At 41.5% G+C, this 18,458-nt stretch overlaps 1 protein-coding gene across 1 annotated transcript in view; it reads right to left on the bottom strand.

The window, feature by feature from the left end:
- LOC103368834 (PEX5-related protein) overlaps positions 1-18,458 on the bottom strand; it is a 68,694-nt gene that overhangs the window by 40,065 nt on the left and 10,171 nt on the right. The window contains exons 2-7 of the mRNA XM_008297328.1: positions 13,521-13,632; positions 6,676-6,876; positions 3,460-3,580; positions 2,677-2,770; positions 2,436-2,465; positions 168-263 (exon numbers count right to left, since the gene is read on the bottom strand). Of these exons, the coding sequence (XP_008295550.1) occupies positions 168-263; positions 2,436-2,465; positions 2,677-2,770; positions 3,460-3,580; positions 6,676-6,876; positions 13,521-13,632 (654 nt within the window). The remainder of the gene's footprint in view (positions 1-167; positions 264-2,435; positions 2,466-2,676; positions 2,771-3,459; positions 3,581-6,675; positions 6,877-13,520; positions 13,633-18,458) is intronic.

Below are 18,458 nucleotides of genomic sequence, written 5' to 3'. Positions count from 1 at the left end.
CAATAAGCACTTTTGTTTTGAGTCTCTTGAACCACGACTCCCACCAAAACAAACGCTCTTGACAAGGACAGAAAAATCATCTCCTGTGAAGTCTCATTAAAAGTCAGCAGCCGGGACGGTTCTGTGTCGACGGCTGACAGGCGCGAGGCGAGCCGAACTCCTCTTACCTCCACGGCGGCCTTGGCTCGCTCGAACTCCTCCTCCAGGGACTGGTGTCTGGACAGCAGGGCGCTCCCCCACCGCTGCTCCTTGCTCAGCCGGGCCTGCCGCACACATTTCACCGCCGTAAACATTTATGCGCAGAAACACCATCCATTAAACATACACCTTCACAGCAACACGTCACACCACGCGGGGTCGGCCGCCTCTGCCTCCCCAGGGACGAGCGAACATCCCCCGAACGCCTCGGACATGCTCGGGAAGGCCGGCAGAACCGCCAGCAGCACCCTCCCACCCCCACGGCCCAACATGCGACGTATTCTCATTTCCACCCTCCTGCACATGCAATATCCACCTGCACTGATGGATTCTCGCTCTGGAAATCGACCAATTACACGCATGTGGGTTCGCACCACGGCAACTTTACGCGACTCCGTATTACTCCGACGCATTAAACTGCGAGGGGGTAAACGATTCGGAGATATTCTTTCGTTCTCGGACGTGATATGAGCGCTGGATTTATGTGGGACGTCTGCATGTAGCCCGGGGCAGATGCATCACGCCGCCGCACGTGTGTGTGTGTTCAGCTCAGGTCGGCCGTTTACCTGGAACAAGTCTCGTCTCCGCAGACTCATTACACGAGACTAATTTACCCAACGAGGAAATAGCCGGAAGATAAGCACATTTTTATTTACAGAAACAAAACGCATGCAGTGTTAAAGAGGAAAAATCTTGCCACATTTACGAGGATCTGTGGTCGGTTTGTTTAAAAGAAAAATTAGTTTCTTTCTGGTTTTTCGGTTTAATTTCCCCCCAAAGAAATCTGGCAAGATTCAGTATTCTGGCGGGAGAGTCACAGCTTAATAGCAGAAAATGTTTGATCTACCTGCAGGGAAACAGGAGTGGTTAATGTCAACCCGTGGTGCTAGTTCTCAGAAACAAAGAGGGCTTCTTTCCAGACACAGCTTTTGATTTTAATTCCAGGAAAGAATTTAGCATGAAACAGGAAGTGGCAGCAGTTTCTCAGCAGACCAGCCTGATGTTGTTTTGAATTACCGTAATGTCTGGACTATAAGCTCCTACTTTTTTCTCACGCTTTGAACACTGCGGCTTAAACAATGATGCGACTAATTTACCTCGAAAAGAAAGTGACACTAAGAGCGACAACGACAGAGAGACTGAGGAAGTGTACGACGAAGTAATTCTGAGGCTGTTCGACTCCGACACTGAAGACTTTAGTGGTTTTAGTGTGAACCTCTGTGGACTTTAAATATTCAGGATGAAGCTAAAACTTTGCAGGGCTTCACTACATATACTAAAATTATTGTACATTAAAACAATGCTGCAGGAGTTAAAGAATGAGGACGAACTAGCAAACATAACTATTTCAAAGCTGAGCTATGATTGGACACTGTCTGTCAAGGGGCGGGGCTTAGAAATAGATGTGCGTTGTCCTGTAAAAACGTATAAAGTTTGATTTCCTGCAGCTGTATTGACAGATGGAGCTCGCAGAGACCTAGCAAGAAGATCCTGCAACTGTTTTTTCACAAGTTTCTGAACAAATAAAGTTGCTCTTAATGTCAGGAATAAACTCGGCTGCTTCAGTCATGATTGTAATTTCGAGCTCTTGATCTCCAACTGAAGGTGGATTTTCCCTCAAAGCCTAAATTCTCCAGCTCGTGTTAGCTCAGTGTGTGTAAATCTCCTCTTTGCATGCACGTTGTGTGTGTGTTTGCATTTTGGTGTGTGTGTGGTCGCTGCCAAGCAGGAAACCAGAACCGCCCCGTACAGTATTCCTGTCAGCGAGCTGCGATGTAAACTCCTGAGCGAGACAAATTCTGTGTGTTTGTTTGCCAATAACTTCCCTCCGTCTCAGACAGCTATCTTTAATCCCCAAATCTATTATTAATCGGCGCGCTGAAAAGGTGCTGTATGCTCAGCTAGCTCGGCGAGATCGACGCTAAATGGGCTCGGAGTGAAGCTGCTGAATAATTCATAGGCTATTAATCTAATAATGGCGTCTGGAAACAAGACCCCTTATGCAGACCTACACAGAGACATCGACTGAGGAGGAAAGCGCTTGACATTTGGACCTCGTAGCACCACACAGGAAACAAACTCAAGGCCGACAGAATTTCCTCAAAAGGCGCCTTTTTGGCTTCAGGTCTCATTTTTTGTTTGGTCTTTACGGTCAATTTGAGCGTGATGCTGTTGTCGCCGGTGCAAATGTGAAAGTCTTTCGGTGTTTGCATGAAAGGATGCGTAGGGAGGCTTACATGTCTTCCACTAATATACTGCCTGTTGAGCTGAAATGGAAGAATTGTAGGCGTTAGGACACAGTGATGCACACAAACAAGGGCGTCTTATTAGAAACACACTTCAGTATTAACCAACATTAGCATGCTACGTTAGCGTCATCGTTTCTTGAGATTAGCCGTCAGTCAGAACAGAAGGTGTTCTCGCTTCAGAAGGACGTAACGATGATTAGGGTTAGGGTTCGTCATGCCCAGCACTTACTTGCGATGCGAGGGCGGACTCCGGCTCCACTTTGGTGTTCGCCTCCAACGTGTTCTTATTGGTCGAGTCTAATTGCGTTTTGCAGTCGATGGACCTGAAGGAGGGAAAAGCGGTGCAACTCTTTAGGAGCTCTCGGGATGCGTTCCATACCACCTTTAACACCTTTTGTCCATCTGCAAATCCAGTTTCAAGAGCACTCTGGGGACATTTTCTGATCTAAAATCCAGCCGTTCGTTAAATCCAAAACAACTGCACGGCCAGAAAACAACACCGGGATTCTGCAAATTTAGCATTTTTCCATGCACGGATCTACATTTAGGTAAATATTAGAGCTAGAGCTCAGATTACAGAGCAAATACAGCTTGTTTATACCTGCAGTAATGTGTTTTTGCTGTCTGTTTGGGGGATAACAACAAGCTGACGGATGTAAATCCAATAATCACATCGCTCTTCAACACCTCTTGATGGAAATACGCCTCTTTTTGTTTGTGCTGCAGGTAGTGAACAGAACTATTTTTAGCTTCTTAGACGCCTGCTGTGGTTAAAAGTGACTCTGATGAGAGTGAAAACAGCAAAGTTGTGAAGCTAAAACCAAGAACTGAGAAGCTTCTTAGAGGTGTGAGGAGTTGATTCTGAGGGAAACATCTTGGTGATGGTTTATAAAAGCTAACTCTGATTACAGGTGTGTTGCAGGACACAAACTCCTCCATGAATAATAAATGACAACAACAGAATAGTTCAGTCCAACACGCTGTAATCTCAAGACGAAGGCTCAGAACCTACCACAGAAACTCATTGGAGGAGTTTTTAGACGAGCGCCGTCTCTCCATCTTCCACTTCCTGTTGCCGTTTCTCTCCGGGTTGGGATTCAGTTCCTCCCATTTGTCCAAAGAACTGATGGTGACTGGAGACAGCAATGAAACAATAGAGAATAAAATCATCAAAATGTTCCTTTCATTGTCTGGAACTGATCAACCACCATCACACATGAGCCTGGAAAGTTTACCCAGGATGCATTTTTTAAAGTTTTCTCTGGTGATTGATCAGAAACCAGAAACACATCCAGGGTACCGATGATTGTTTCTATGACTCATAGACATTAAACTGCTGCAGTCTGACTGTTCACACGATGAGACATCCCATAATACTGATGCTCAGAGTTGGTGATAGAAAAATTAGATCAGATAGAACTTTATTGATCCCCTTTGGTGGTTTACCTCTGGGAACTTGTAGAAGATAAAACATAATAAAATCGTCAAAAACAGAATTTGTCTTTAGATTGTGAACCTGGACGGACATAAAAATAACTCTGAAGACAGATTCAGTCTTTAGATCGTGACACCTGGAGTGGATGTTATAATAAGACCAACTCTTCTCTCGATTTTGTGATGATGCTGCATATTTTATCTATCTACTATCAATTTTAGTCTTTTTTTGTCTGTTTTTGTGTTAATTTTGTGTCCTTTTGTGGTAATTTTGTCTTATTTTGTGGTTATTTTGCATTTTTTGTGGTGTTTTCAGATGTTTTTTTGAGTCCTTGGGGTAATTTTGCCTCTTTTTGTGGTGATTTGAGTCTTTTTTGACCATTTAGTGGTGATGTTGCATCTCTGTTGCAGTGATTTTTAAGCTTTTTTCATCTGTTTTGTGGTTATTTTGCAAATTTTGTGGAAATGTTGTGTGTTGTTGTGGTCATTTCAAATGTTTTTTGTGGCAATTTTGAGTCTTTGGGGTAACTTTGCCTATTTGTTGTGGGGATTTTGTGTATTTTTGTGGTAAAAATTACTGAAAATTTCTAAAGACAGCTGTTGTCTTTAGATTGTGACATCTGGAGTGGATGTAATATTAAGCCCACCTCTGGTGGTAATTTAGACCATTTTGTTGTGATGCTGCATCTTTTTAGCAGCCATGTTAATCATTTTTGTCTATTTTTGTGTTAATTTTGTGTCTTTTTGTGGAAATTTTGTGTCTTTTTGTGGTGTTTTCAGATGTTTTTTTGAGTCTTTGGGGTAATTTTGCCTATTTGTTGTGGTGATTTTAGTCTTTTTGTGGTAATAAATTACTGAAAACTTGTAAAGACAGATTCAGTCTTTAGATTATGATGCCTGGAGTGGATGTAAAACTGGTTGCAGCTTCTAACAGAACTCAAATGTGTTTTTAAACCCTGATAACGTCATGCATCTATCTGAGGCACTGGTTAAATTATGAGGCTCAGAAATGATGGAAAAAATAATTAAAAAGTGCGATGATGCACTCGAAGAGAACGAAAACATTCATAGTTTGAAGGTAAAACTTTGCATGACTTCATTAAATAAACTGAAGTTACTGTAGATGAACAATCAGCGGATTCTGAGGAGGTCAGACGGGAACGTTTTTACAGATTTCGTTGACATTTGGATGAAAAACTATTTGCAAATTAAATCAAATTTCTTGCACAGAAAATTTTTTTCATCAAATGAATCCTATTTAAATCCACCTGCGACACATCAGACAAAGTGTTCATTTGCATAAACGACATTGTGAAACAAAAGAAAAATTAACAAGCAGTGACACTGATTTACAAAAGAAACCGCTTATTTTTTTGTTCCATTAGTCGAATCACAAAGCTCTTAACGCTGTTTTCTCAGTCGCGAATGGAATCTTTCTAAAAACAGACAGACAATTAATGCCGCAGACGTCTGAAACATCTGGCTGCAGCTCCGACAGGACCAGAAGTTTTGCCGGTAAATGACGCCGGAGTTCTAATCAGCCTCGGCGTCATGAATTATTCACCGCGCTGCAGCTCCACTCACTCCGCGCTGAAGACTTTAACCTTTTCAGCCGGCAAATACTAAAGTAATTGCCCGTTTCCTCTTAATGTCTTTAAAGATGATCCCCTTCATTACAGTAAATTGGCTTGATCCTTCTGCGGCCCGCACTGAGCATGTGCGAGGTCAGTTCCACGGGGGATTATGGGAGTTCTGGTGGCTGAGTTATGGCTTGATGCGAGGACGTGGCATTTCAGAGGTCACGTCGTAGGCGCACATAATAGTGTGTTTGAACCGCAGAGCAGATCGGATCAATAATAAAGGACACGGAGGTCATGTTAATGTATCTATCGCCCTCGTAAACAGCTTCCTTCTGCTGTAAAGTCGATTATAAATATTCTATGTGCCAGAAATATTACGTAAAAAACTGTAAAATAGACCAGTAAATATCTGTAGAATAGTCATGTTTTAGCCCATTTAAATACCGTAAAAATGTTTAATTTTCTAGTTGCTCAATGTAAAAATACACATTTTTAAGGTGGACATTTGAAGTGCTTCTTTTCTTTTTTGTCTTTTTGTTTTTTTCCCAGTCAACATGTAAATATCGTCATTTAAAAATCAGCCAAAACTAAACCATTTGCACCAACCAGGTTCTGTAAAAAACAAAAAATTCTGCAAATCCCAGTGCATCTGTGAAGACATCAGTGACTCAGCTGAGACCAACAGTCATGTGACAAAAATTTAGGAACTTTTTGCTGATTGCAAACTGAATCTACACACGCGTATAGAAACAACCACACGTTATACTTATGTGAGCCTAAAATGGTGATATTTCATTACGTTTCCTTTATTCTAAATGCTTCATTTAAAAATCTGCTGAAACTGAACCGTTTACACTGACCAGATTCTGTAAAAAACAAAAAATTCTGCAAATCCCGGTGCATCTGTGAAGACATCAGTGACTCAGCTGAGACCAGCAGTCATGTGACAAAAATTCAGAGATTGGACAAGGGACTGGCTGGGTCACCATGGTAACAGATGCTGCACAACTACTAGAGTCCGTTATCATCTCTTATTGGGGGTTTTAGGTTGTGTCGAGCCAGATAAGACACAGAAAGCCTGGATTAGTTAATCTTGCTTCATAGCAAACCCTCCTGTTGCTGCATTAGCTGCCTCAACTCCACATGTCGTCTTTGTTTTCCTGCATCTACAGTTTGTGGCTCTAGCAGCAGACCGAGCAGCATCCTGACCCTACCTGAGTCCAGCGACGCCCTCTCCGGGGTTCTCATGCTCGGTCCGGTCTGCTCCACCTCCACCTGGATCAGCTCCGTCTCATCCGTCTTCTTCCGGTGAGAGTTGTTCTTCTGGAGGGACGACAGCGGACTCTTCCTGCCCTTGCTGTTCCTCCTCTCCACGGGTTCGCTGAGATCGAGCAGGTCCAGAGTTGAAGACAGAACTGTGAGGAGACGACAGCGGGTTCAGCATCCGAACCGGTTTACAGCAAACATGTACGATGCTCATCTGAGAGACTCAACAGGGAGGTGGAGCAGTTTGGATTTCTGTAAATAGCTTCAGTCTGTTCTGTTCATTTGCTTCTTCTGAGGTCAAATTAAAGTTTTGAGGACAAGAGGTTAAATAAAAGTACATGAATTTAAAACAGAAGCTAAACCGTCCACCCGGTTCTTTGGTGTCGGTGTCGTGTCTGCCGAGTCGCTCCGTGACTCTCCCTCCCTGAGTGAAGTCTGAGATCTCATGAAGCTCGAGTCATATTTTCGTAACCCTAACCGGCTCTTTGTAGTGAAACACGACGACAGGTTTCACTTATTGTGCCGCGCCGAGCTTCCATTTTGATCTACACGTCTCCTGACGCGGCGAGTCGAGCTGTCAGGGGCGCTCAGGCTGCACGGTTCCCCCTCAGGGCCTCATCGGAGGAACTCGCTGCTGCTCTCTTCAGCGGATCTAAATATATTTCGTGCAGCTGAGCGGCTCGACGAGGACGAAGCGTCTCCGGTTTGGTCAGTTGAGTGATTCGATCTCAGGTTGGTGGAGCGGCAAAGGAGAGTCAAAGGGATGAACTTTGTTTATGCTTTTATGTCATGTAGTGGTTATTAACTTTATATGTTTATAGTTAGATTTCCATCCATCCACCCATCCATCATGTCTACACCTTAATCCTCACTAGGGTCATGGGGGGCTGGAGTCTATCCCAGCTGACTCAGGGTGAAGGCACCTGGACAGGTAACCAGTCTATCACAGGGCTACACTTAGAGACAGACAACCAAGCACACTCACATTCACACCTACGGACAATTTACAATCACCAATTAACCTCAACATGTTTTTTGGAGGAAGCCAGAGAACCCGGAGAGAACCCACGCTGCACGGGGAGAATATGGAGACTCCACGCTGTCCTCACCGGAACAGGAACCGTCGACCTTCTAGCTGCGAGGCGACGATGCTAACCACCGAAAGTCAAGTCAGCATTTTGCCTGAAAATTTCCTGAAGGTTTATTTGCATCCTAAGTTATTTTCAATATCTGTATATATATTTATGCACCATTTTGGACCGACTGCAGCCGGCGAGGAGACGTCTGATCGAGGCCGATGTACAAAGAATTACAACAGTCCGGCCTGGTCGTGATCAGAGCGGGAAGAACTGTTTCAAAGTCGTCACGAGGGAGATAAGGGTTGACTTTTGCGAGCAGTCGTAACTGGAAGAAGGTATTTTTTTTATGACAGTGCGAATCTTACGGTGGCCCAGAAGTGTCACAACAAAACAAAAGCCACAACACAACACAATTAGCCGCAACACTACAAAATTAACAGCAACACAATACAACGGCTGCAACGGAAATAGTTTTTTTTGTTTTTTTTACCTGGAAGTTATACTGTGAAGTGCGCAACGCCACACGCAGTGGGCAGAAGCCGGAGATTGTTGGAAACAACTCGAGAAGTAAGTAAAGTACTGATAGTAAATAATGTTTAATAATTTCTGTATGCGCTATTACAGCTGTTGTTAACTTTGAATTATAAATAAAGAGTCATTGCATGTTCGACTTATTAATGTGGACGCCACAGGTACAGCCCGTTTTTGATTAATGGACACTTTTTGCCATCAGTATTTTACTTACTTTCGAGTTGTTTCCAACAATCTCCGGCTTCTGCCCACTTCGTGTGGCGCTGCGCACTTCACAGTATAACTTCCAGGTGTTGTGTTGCTAATTTTGTAGCGTTGTGGCTTATTGTGTGGTGTTGTGGCTTTTGTTTTGTTGTGACACTTCTGGGCCACCGTATAATCTGTTTGTTGAATGTAAAGCAGCTGTCAAAGAACACACCCAGGCTGAACTAAGTGCCCACACATTTGTAGAATAATAAAACTGACTAATACATAACTGAATAAAACGTCTGCCAACAGGGTTAAATGCACAAAACCTCCTATCTTGTTGTTGTTGTCACTGTATTTCTTCTTAACTTCTCGCTCCACGTTGATCCCATCACATCCATCCCGTCCTAAACTCACATAACTCTGGAATAAAGTTGCTTTCTGCACTGACAAGCGATAATCTGGGATTTCTATAAACACCCAGCTGTTGCCAAAAAACTCCACAGCCGCAGCGTTTCTACTCGCCGGTTACTTTGAGGCAACTACAAAGTTTTTCCGGCTCGTCTCCGAGGACCCTGACGGAGTGTTTTGTGCGACGCGAGCTCCAAACTACAGGCACACGACTGCGTAATTGGCGCGCTGCTGTTTCATGACAACCGAGCGAGAGCGTTTGTTGACTGAGATCTCTGCGTAATTAGAGAGCACGCTTGTCTTCCATGCCTCGTGCTCTTTAGATGACAAGTACAATTAGAAATCAAGGGAGACGCGCTGGCGAGGACGCTCGCCTGGAGAGCTTCCAGCATTAAAACGCTGAAACACAAGCTGTTTATGCGGAGACGCTGGTGTCAGAAATGTTTTGTCACCCGGAGTCTGTTTGAAATGATGAGACGGGGAGAAGATGTACGACGAGGAAGTTTTCTTCATGGGCCAGATGTTTCTGCTGGAGGCCAAAGTTTTAAAATACACTAGTGAGCAAAAACACTTTGAGTTCTCACAGATTAAACCGATGATATTGATCATCTGTGGCGGTGATGCATGTCAGGGTCAAACCAAGACTCCTGGGGTGAGGTTTGACCTGAACTCTTCTTCTATGTAAAAATGGTGAAAATAATGGAAAATATCTGGAACGTATTCATAGTTTTATCTGATTAAAATACAGTAAAATAGTTTAATATTATCTCCACACTTTGTGAACAATACAGATTATTGATGTGGACACATTTTACAGGTTTTTCTTTGTTTGTTTGCTTCTTTTTTATTCTTATAGTAAACCAGTGATTTAAAACTTTATTTTCTGTGATTTTACTGGATATTATCTGTGATCTAACAAAACAGAGAAAATCTGAAAAATATCACTTTATATATATAAAATTTTCTCTCAAAAACAAAAGCAAATATCTGCAAATTGATAATATTTTAGCTGCTTTAAATAAAGTTAAAAAGTACAATGTTTTGGTCACACATACTAAAAGAACGATTCTTAAAAAAACATTTTTAATGAAAAAAATAAATAAATAAAAATAAAAGAACAATTTATAATTAAAAAAAAAAATTATTATTTAGACATTCAGTTTTAGCCTCTTTTGTTTTATGCAGTCAACATGTAAACTAACGGTTTTTGTTTTTTTAAAAAATTAATTCGGTAATTTAACAAAAGATGGACAACATTTAAAACAACAATGATCTTTCACATGATTATATCTTTTCTTTGAAATACAGTAAAAACTAAAAGTGTGTAACTTTACTGTGAGGAGCTCCCAGGTGACAACGTTGGTCTTTATTGTGACGACTGAACCGGAGCAGAGTGCTGACAAAAAAAACTGAAGGTTCTGAGAGCATCTTGATGAGAAGCTCCTCCTGAATACATTCATCTGTAAACATCTGGTGACAGATGTGAAGGACACGAGCCTGCTGAGGAACATTTCTCCTCCATCAGCTGAAAAGTGCGCTAAACAGAGATCGCTGCGTTAGCATCCGTGAGCTCGTACTCATTGTTGGTTATCGACTTGCTCTGCTTGCTAAGTTTCGTTCGGCTCTGGAAGCTTCCGTTCGGTGGGAGAAGTGATTGACGCACAATCAGAGCTGGATTCCACTTCACCTGCATGAGTCAGCCTGCAGGAGAACCTCAGAGCTGCAGGAGGAGACCAGAGGGAACATCTGGAGAGCAGGAACGCTGCAGGAACGCTGCAGGAACCCAACGCTTCAACACAATCTGCATCTCCTCCACAACAGCTTGACACTGAGGATTTGATTGGCGCAAACATTTACCCAAAACTTCTTTACACTTGTTCTGAGCGTGACACAAGAAACTAGTTTGACTTTTTTTTTGCTTTGACTACAAATATCCCAAATCTTTTAGAATATCTGCACATCAACTGAATTCCAGCCTGAATTTTTGCACTTTTGGGAACTTTTAGATTCTTGTATCCGCAGGAGGAGACCAGAGGGAACATCTGGAGACCATGAACACTACAGTTAAATGTGCATCTCATCAATAAAAGCTTGAAACCAAACTTTTTATGAATACAAACATTTCTCTAAAATACTTCTGAGTTACTTTTCTCCCAAATCTTTTGCACATAACGTGAATTTCAGCCTTAATTTTTCTGCTTTTGGGAACTTTCTAGATTCTTGTATCACCAGGAGGAGACCAGAGGAAACATCTGGAGACCATGAAGACTGCAGTTAAATGTGCATCTCATCCATAACAGCGGCACAAGAAACTAGAGTTTTCTTGCTTTTTATTTCCAATAATCCAAAATCTTTTTTAATATCTGCACATTAACTGAATTCCAGCCTGGATTTTTCTACTTTTGGGAACTTCTAGATTCTTGTATCAGCAGGAGGAGACCAGAGGGAACATCTGGAGAGCATGAAAACTGAAGTTTTATGTGAATCTCCACAATAAAAAGCTTGAAAGTAAACTTTTTTATGGGTACAAACATTTCTCTAAAACTTTTGAGTATAACACAAGAAACTAGAGCTACTTTTGCACAAAACTTGAATTTCAGCCGTAATTTTTCTGCTTTTGGGAACTTCTAGATTCTTGTATCTGCAGGAGGAGCTCAGGTGAAACATCTGGAGAGCATGAAAACTGAAGTTTCATGTGAATCTCCACAATAAAAAGCTTGAAAGTAAACTTTTTTATGGGTACAAACATTTCTCTAAAACTTCTGAGTATAACACAAGAAACTAGAGTTACTTTTCTCCCAAACCTTTTGCACAAAACTTGAATTTCTGCCTTAATTTTTCTACTTTTGGGAACTTCTAGATTCTTGTATCACCAGGAGGAGACCAGAGGAAACATCTGGAGAGCATGAAGACTGTAGGTAAATGTGCATCTCATCCATAAAAGCGACACAAGAAACTGGAGTTTTCTTGTTTTTGATTTCAAATATCCCAAATCTTTTATAATATCTGCACATAAACTGAATTCCAGCCTGGATTTTTCTACTTTTGTTAGCTTCTACATTCTTGTGTCAGCAGGAGGAGACCAGAGGGAACATCTGCAGAGCATGAAAGCTGTAGGACACCAGTGCTTCAACACAATCTCGTCCATAACAGCTTGATACTGAGGATTTATTGGTACAAACATTCATCTAAAACTTCATTACACTCATTCCGAGTACGACACAATCAGCTACATTCAGCCTTTTCTTACTTCTTTCCCACATCTTTTACAATATTTGCACATAACCTGAATTCCAGTCCTGATTTTTCTACTTTTGGGAACTTTTCTCGTCTCGGGCCTCCGACAGCAGGAGCAGAAGGAGGCTTTGGGGAGACAGAAGGTTTGAGAGTTTACCACAACGTTCCTCCTCCTCCTCCTCCGTACTCTGCTCGGCTGAATCAACGCAGTCAGCGGCCAGTTTGGAGATAACACATGTCAGCTGTGCAGTCTGCTTCTGCAGATTATCGTCGGGAAGACGCCACAGCTCATTGACTGAGATCCCACCCATGTGGAAACCGAGATGGCATTTGTTTAAGTCGGGACGCTCCATTTCTCAGCAGCCTCTTTGACCCAGATGGTTTTTTGTAGCTCCGTTACTTGCAGGAATACAAGCATTTGAACTGCTTAACACACATGTTTGCTGAGACAACTGACAGAACTCAACACTGATGGAGTGGAAATCTTTATAGAAAAAACACATTTTCATTTAATGATATTCTGGAAATTCAGGTGGATTTTGTGCTAACTTTGGGGAAAAAAATGCCTCAATATCTTTTAAAAAATACGTCACTATCATTGTTCAGCCCAACGTAACATGACAGAAAATGTTTGTTTCTTCTTTAAATCTTCCGTTAGGCAGCAAACATGAAAACCACCAGCGTCAGTCACAAGCTGACAAACAGAAAGAAGAAGGAACTTCCATTAAAAGATGTATCGTCTGTTGATAATCACATTTAAACACATAAATGGCAGCACACCTTGTGTTGAATCATGTAGTCCAATAACACTGATTTTTCTTGTGCAGCACTCTGCGATTGCAAATCTTGTTTCCTGCTGTTTTTTTTGTATTTTTTTGCATCTAAACCTCTGTTGAAAACATCAGTTACTACACTTGTCCATAAACTTTAGTTTACGTGGTAGAATTCAGGCGTGAAAATGGCCACTAAAGTGACAAAGGGACAACAGACACAAACTGAATGAAATGGGGCCGAGGATTGAGCCCTGTGGGACGCCACGTCACACAAACGCAGCTAAAGAACAAGAGTTGCTAACAGTGACTGTGAATATTTAGTCTGACAAGTAAGTTCAGGGCATTTCCAGAGTCTGTCGTGGTGATCGACCAAAGCAGAGTAAGAATAGTGAAATTAACCAACGTCTTCAACAATCAACAATCTTTGTCTTATGTTATTCATTAAGGCGCCATTTGCTGCTGATTGTAATATTTCAATTTTGACATCCAGCCTTAATGGTTAATGTGCATCTTAAACTAATTAAAAAACACCTGAAGTTCAGTCGTGCGAACAGTTTTACAGAATCAGTGCGTTACCGGCTGTGTTGGAAGTCACTGGGCGGGAAACCCCATCACACTTGGTCTCGCAGAGGAAGTCGTCGATGGAGGGGCTCAGAAGAGGGCGGCTCTCTTGTTGCTCGCTCACCAGCTGCAAGAACAAACAGACGAGACGGCTCAGGCTCCGACAAACTCCAAACCAAATCCTCCGCTCATATCCCCCGCTTTGTTAACGTGAAGTGAAGCTCGGCCCTCTCGGTCAGGACTCACACGACAGCGTGGGCCGTAAACTGACAAATCCTCGCATCACACGAGTGTGTCGTCCTCTGCAAAGTTGTGTTAAAGGAGGAAACACACTCGTGCTCCTCTGTAGTGTGTGATTTACTTACAGCAGGGAGACTTTTACACTGCTCGCCGCTCATTTTATTGACATATTTTGATATGCAAACTGACAATCTACACTCACTAAATATATTTTTTTATATAACTAATTTTAAAAGCAGAGTTTATAAAGTGATTTATAGTTGAAAGAAGGAAACTCAGGATGAACATTCAACAACAGACGGCTGGTCGGTCTAAATGTGGTGAAAGATTCTCAAAATAAATGAGTACAACAACACCAGATAGAATAATAAAATACCACATCCAAGTAAAGGAAAGAACAAGAGGGATAAAAGAAAACAGAGGGTAAAATCATAAACATGAGATGAGAAATTAATAATAGTAAATAAGTAAAATAAATGAAAAGAGAAAATAAAAATTTTTAAAAAGAGAATAGAAACGAACAATTTAATACATTTAAGAAACCAAGTAGATGATAAAAATAGACTAGAAAAATAATAAGAAAAAAAGACTATTATTACAAATTAATTAAAAAAAATCTTAAAATAAATTAGTACAACAAAACATGCAAAAATAAAACACCACATCAAAGTAAGGGAAAGAAAAAGCAGAATAAAAGAAAAATAGAGAATTAAACCATAAACACAAAATGAGAAATGATAAGAGTAAATTCGTAAAATAAATACTGGGTAAAAGAGAATAAAATGAACAATGAAATAAATAAGGTTTAAAAAAAAAAAAAGACAATAAAAATAATTCTAAAAAATAAGAACAGAAATAGACTCTTATTATAAATTGTTAAAAAGATTCTTAAAATAAATCAGTACAACAACACAGGGTAAAATAAGAAAATCTCACATTCAGGTAAGAGAGAGAAGAAGTGTAATAAAATAAAAATTAAAAAAAACACAAACACAAACACAAGGCTGAAAATGATAATAATAGTAGCAATAGTAAAAAGTAAAAGAAATACATAAATAAGTAAATAAAAGGTAAAAGAACAGAAAATTAACATGAACTAAATTAAGCAGAAAATAATAAAAATAGACAATTCACATAAATAAGTACAACCCCTGATAAAATAATAAAACAACACATCCAAGTAAGGGGGAAAAAAATAAAGTAAAACAGAGGCTTAAACCACAAACACAAGGCTAAAAATGATAATAACAGAATTAATAGTAAAAAAGTAAAATTCATAAATAAATGGCAAAAGAAAAGACAGTGACCGATGAAATAACGTATAAAAAACAGAAATAAAAATAGAAACAGACAATGATTATCGTATATATTTCGTGGTTTCCTGATGCTTCTGTTAATGTGGGTTCAGTTAAACACAGCAGCTGTTTGATGGTAAACATCACGTCATGAAGCTCACATGCACACACACAGAACACAGCATTTACGTCACACACTGAACACAGCACAAATAAAGCTCATTAATAACATGTCTTAATAAAACCCCGTCACCACAGTCGGTGTGATCTCAGCGCTGATGATCGCTGGGATCCAGACGAGCCGGACCGACAGCGGATGTGTCCCAAACAATAATTACGTCGCCATTACTGCCCGTCTCACCTTCCAAACCATCAAAATGCTAATGTCACTTTGCCTGTGATGCACCAATTTGCCGGCGTGCCAGTGCAGCTGCACAGCGGGTCACGTCCAGGTCGCCGCTCTGAGGCCTCCAGGTGCAGGAGGCTGCAGCCCGCCAGCCTGGGCCTCACGGTTCTGGAGGTGAAAACCGGTTCTGTGCCACGTGAAAGGGTAAAGCAGCACCGCTGTTTGTGGTTTGTGTGCAACGCCGGCAGCGAGGAAACATGACATTTGCTATTGTTGCTCCGCAGGACGCGTTCGCAGGCAGCATCCTAATGAAGGTGCTAAAAGTTTAATTACCAGGCATGAAATGGACCGAACGCAAGCTGCACCACGGAAAAGTGCTGAACTGGGTTTTCATCTCATGTCCAGGCCGCACCCTCACGAACACACAGTGAATCTGATCTGCTGTGTTTTCTGTGGACATTTAGTTCTTTACTGACGCTTCATAAATATACATACAGCACACATACATGTTTTATAGGCTCCAACAAATATGTATTTTTCATTCCCAGACACAGTATTATGCCTCACGAGCAGGAATTATTTATAAGCTGGGCTGTAAAATATAAATATGTTGCTGTAGCTGCGGCATTGTAAAGTCCAATTATCACATAACAGAAGACGTCACGCTGAAACTTTGTTAAGATGAGACGAACTTTTGTTAACCCACGGTGGAGAACGTTGTCATGTTCCAGCAGCAAAGAGGAAAGAAAATAGAAATAAAGAAAAAATATACATAAAAACTGATTCTTCCACGTGTGGAAATTCTAATGTTGCACTGATTTTTTTTACTGTTTGATAAAAAAACAACAATAAAACTTAACCTCATTCGCCGCTGATTTACAATTTGGGAGTTCTTGGGAAGTTTTTTCACTTTATTTATCAGATATGAGGTTTGTTGACATGCATGTGCACAGAAACATGAGCGAGAAGCAAAAAAAAGGAAGATTTGGTTGCAAAAAGATTAAATTTAAGTAAAAAATTCCTGCTTCTTTTCAGTATACAGTCGTGACTCGATAATCCCTTAACAATCCTAAACCTTGCTATCCGACAGAACCCATTAAAAACAGCTTCAACACACCGACAGTCTTGGATTCCGACTCCAACATGACATTTAATGTCACCAATCAGGATAACGGCGTATTATCTGACTTAATCCGACAGATTGGCTACGTTCCACTGCAGGACTTGATGCTCTTTTAGATCTACATAGAACTTTACTGGTCCCTTTGGTGGGGTAACTCAGGGAAACTGTTGTTCTAGAAACAGCACAACAGAGACAGAAGCACACATCTATTAGGAAAAAAGCAGTAACCAAGGAAACAAGCTGTTCGATAGGACAGCAGCCTGGTGGAATAATAGTGATAAAAAAGTCTGATTTTTTGTGAAATTCGATTATTTTTTGTGAGTTCCTTCACATTTCCAGTTAAATGCGACTTGTATGTGATCTGCTGTGTGAACTTCATACGACCCAGAAGTGTCCCGCATGAGCAGAAGAGGACACGACGACGTCACACGCAGTGAGCATGCTCAGTGAAGTGAACATGGATGGTGGAAACAGAACCATGACCGCTAACTAAACTAGCATCAGCAGCCAAGTACTGCCTGTGTGTTCGTCCGTCGGAGCGCTCCCCCGGGGTGGAAGTGTCCCCCGACCGGGACGAATATTCTGATATTCATCATGAACTGGGCCTGAATATCCAGAGACCAGAAAGTGCTATTGGGACCAGCCCTTATAACAACTATGAACAATAAATATTAACAACAAATGATCCTTCCAGCATCAAGCCCTCCTCGTATCTCGACCTCTGTCTTGACAATCCGACAGCTTTGCTATCTGACATAACAGAAGGTTTTACATTTAGTGTCGGATTATCGAGTCACGACTGTATGCTGCATTGCTGTTGGATCTCTTTGGACCAAACAGATATAAAATAAAAACAGCTGATCTGTGAGCGGTGATGCAACCAGTTACTGACATTAAACATGAAATTCTACTTTATTTACGACTCTGAGACCTCAAACAGAAGATGCTGCTTTTAGTTTTTGTCATGTCGTCACTTCACTTCCTGCTTCTCCAGAGCCTCAAACAGATCCTTAAGGTTGACTTCACAGACCAAAAATGGACGATCAACAGTCGACGGGATCTTTTTAAAATACGTAAAGCGACCTGAAACCTGACTGGAGCTACTCAAGACAGGAAAAGCTCCCAAACGTACGTCTGTTTGAGGTGGAACATCTGATTATTTAGGATTAATTTCACTGAATTTAGTAAATATGGCTGAGAAACATCATTGACTTCATGAGACCAGCTGATGCGTTCTGACTCTTACTGCAGATTGTTTCGGAGCCGTCCGTCAGTAATGCTGCATTTTGAGATCCTACCAGTCGTGGTTTCGTGTTTCATCTCCGCTCATGTTAATGCACGACTCCACAAGATAAGTGGAAGAAAACACTCATGCATATTTCACAGACAGAAATGTGTTTTCGCTTAATAAGTAATGACGTCCGACAAAGAGATGAGCGAAACCGAGACGTTTAGGATTAATCCCGACTGCACCGGACGAAGAAACTCAACGGAGACCCTCAGAAAGCAGCATTAATATCCAGAGCGGGTCGCCGCTCTGCTGGGTTTGGTGCTGCGCTGCAGAACGCTGACCCGGCTCAGGTAATTAGGTGAGTGTGAGGATTTGTCAGAACAAAGATCTGGTTCACGTGGAGTGACCCGGTTTCACCCTCTGCTGCTGCCGTCAGACATCCAGAAGGCCGGGTTTGTTTCTAAAGGTCGGATTTGTTGAGTGATTTACGGACTGTGATGGAGTCTGAGCGAAGGCCGAAGACGTTTTGTTTCAAAGCAGCGATGTGACAGGAAGTGAACGCTTCATTTCACCGCAGCTCCAGAACCTGAATCGTAGCCGCTCGGCCTCCAGCGCAGGAAGTGACTCATCTCAACCGGCTTCTGTTGCTTTTGATTAGATCGGTTTCACTGAAGCTACGGAGATGCCACCTGATCAAAAAGCCTCCTGAAGCATCAGA

The sequence above is a fragment of the Stegastes partitus genome, unplaced genomic scaffold (assembly GCF_000690725.1).
Source record: "Stegastes partitus isolate 25-593 unplaced genomic scaffold, Stegastes_partitus-1.0.2 Scaffold1210, whole genome shotgun sequence".
Taxonomy (NCBI): domain Eukaryota; kingdom Metazoa; phylum Chordata; class Actinopteri; family Pomacentridae; genus Stegastes; species Stegastes partitus.
The sequence above is the reverse complement of the archived record's forward strand: the minus strand, read 5'-3'. Positions and strand labels throughout refer to the sequence as shown.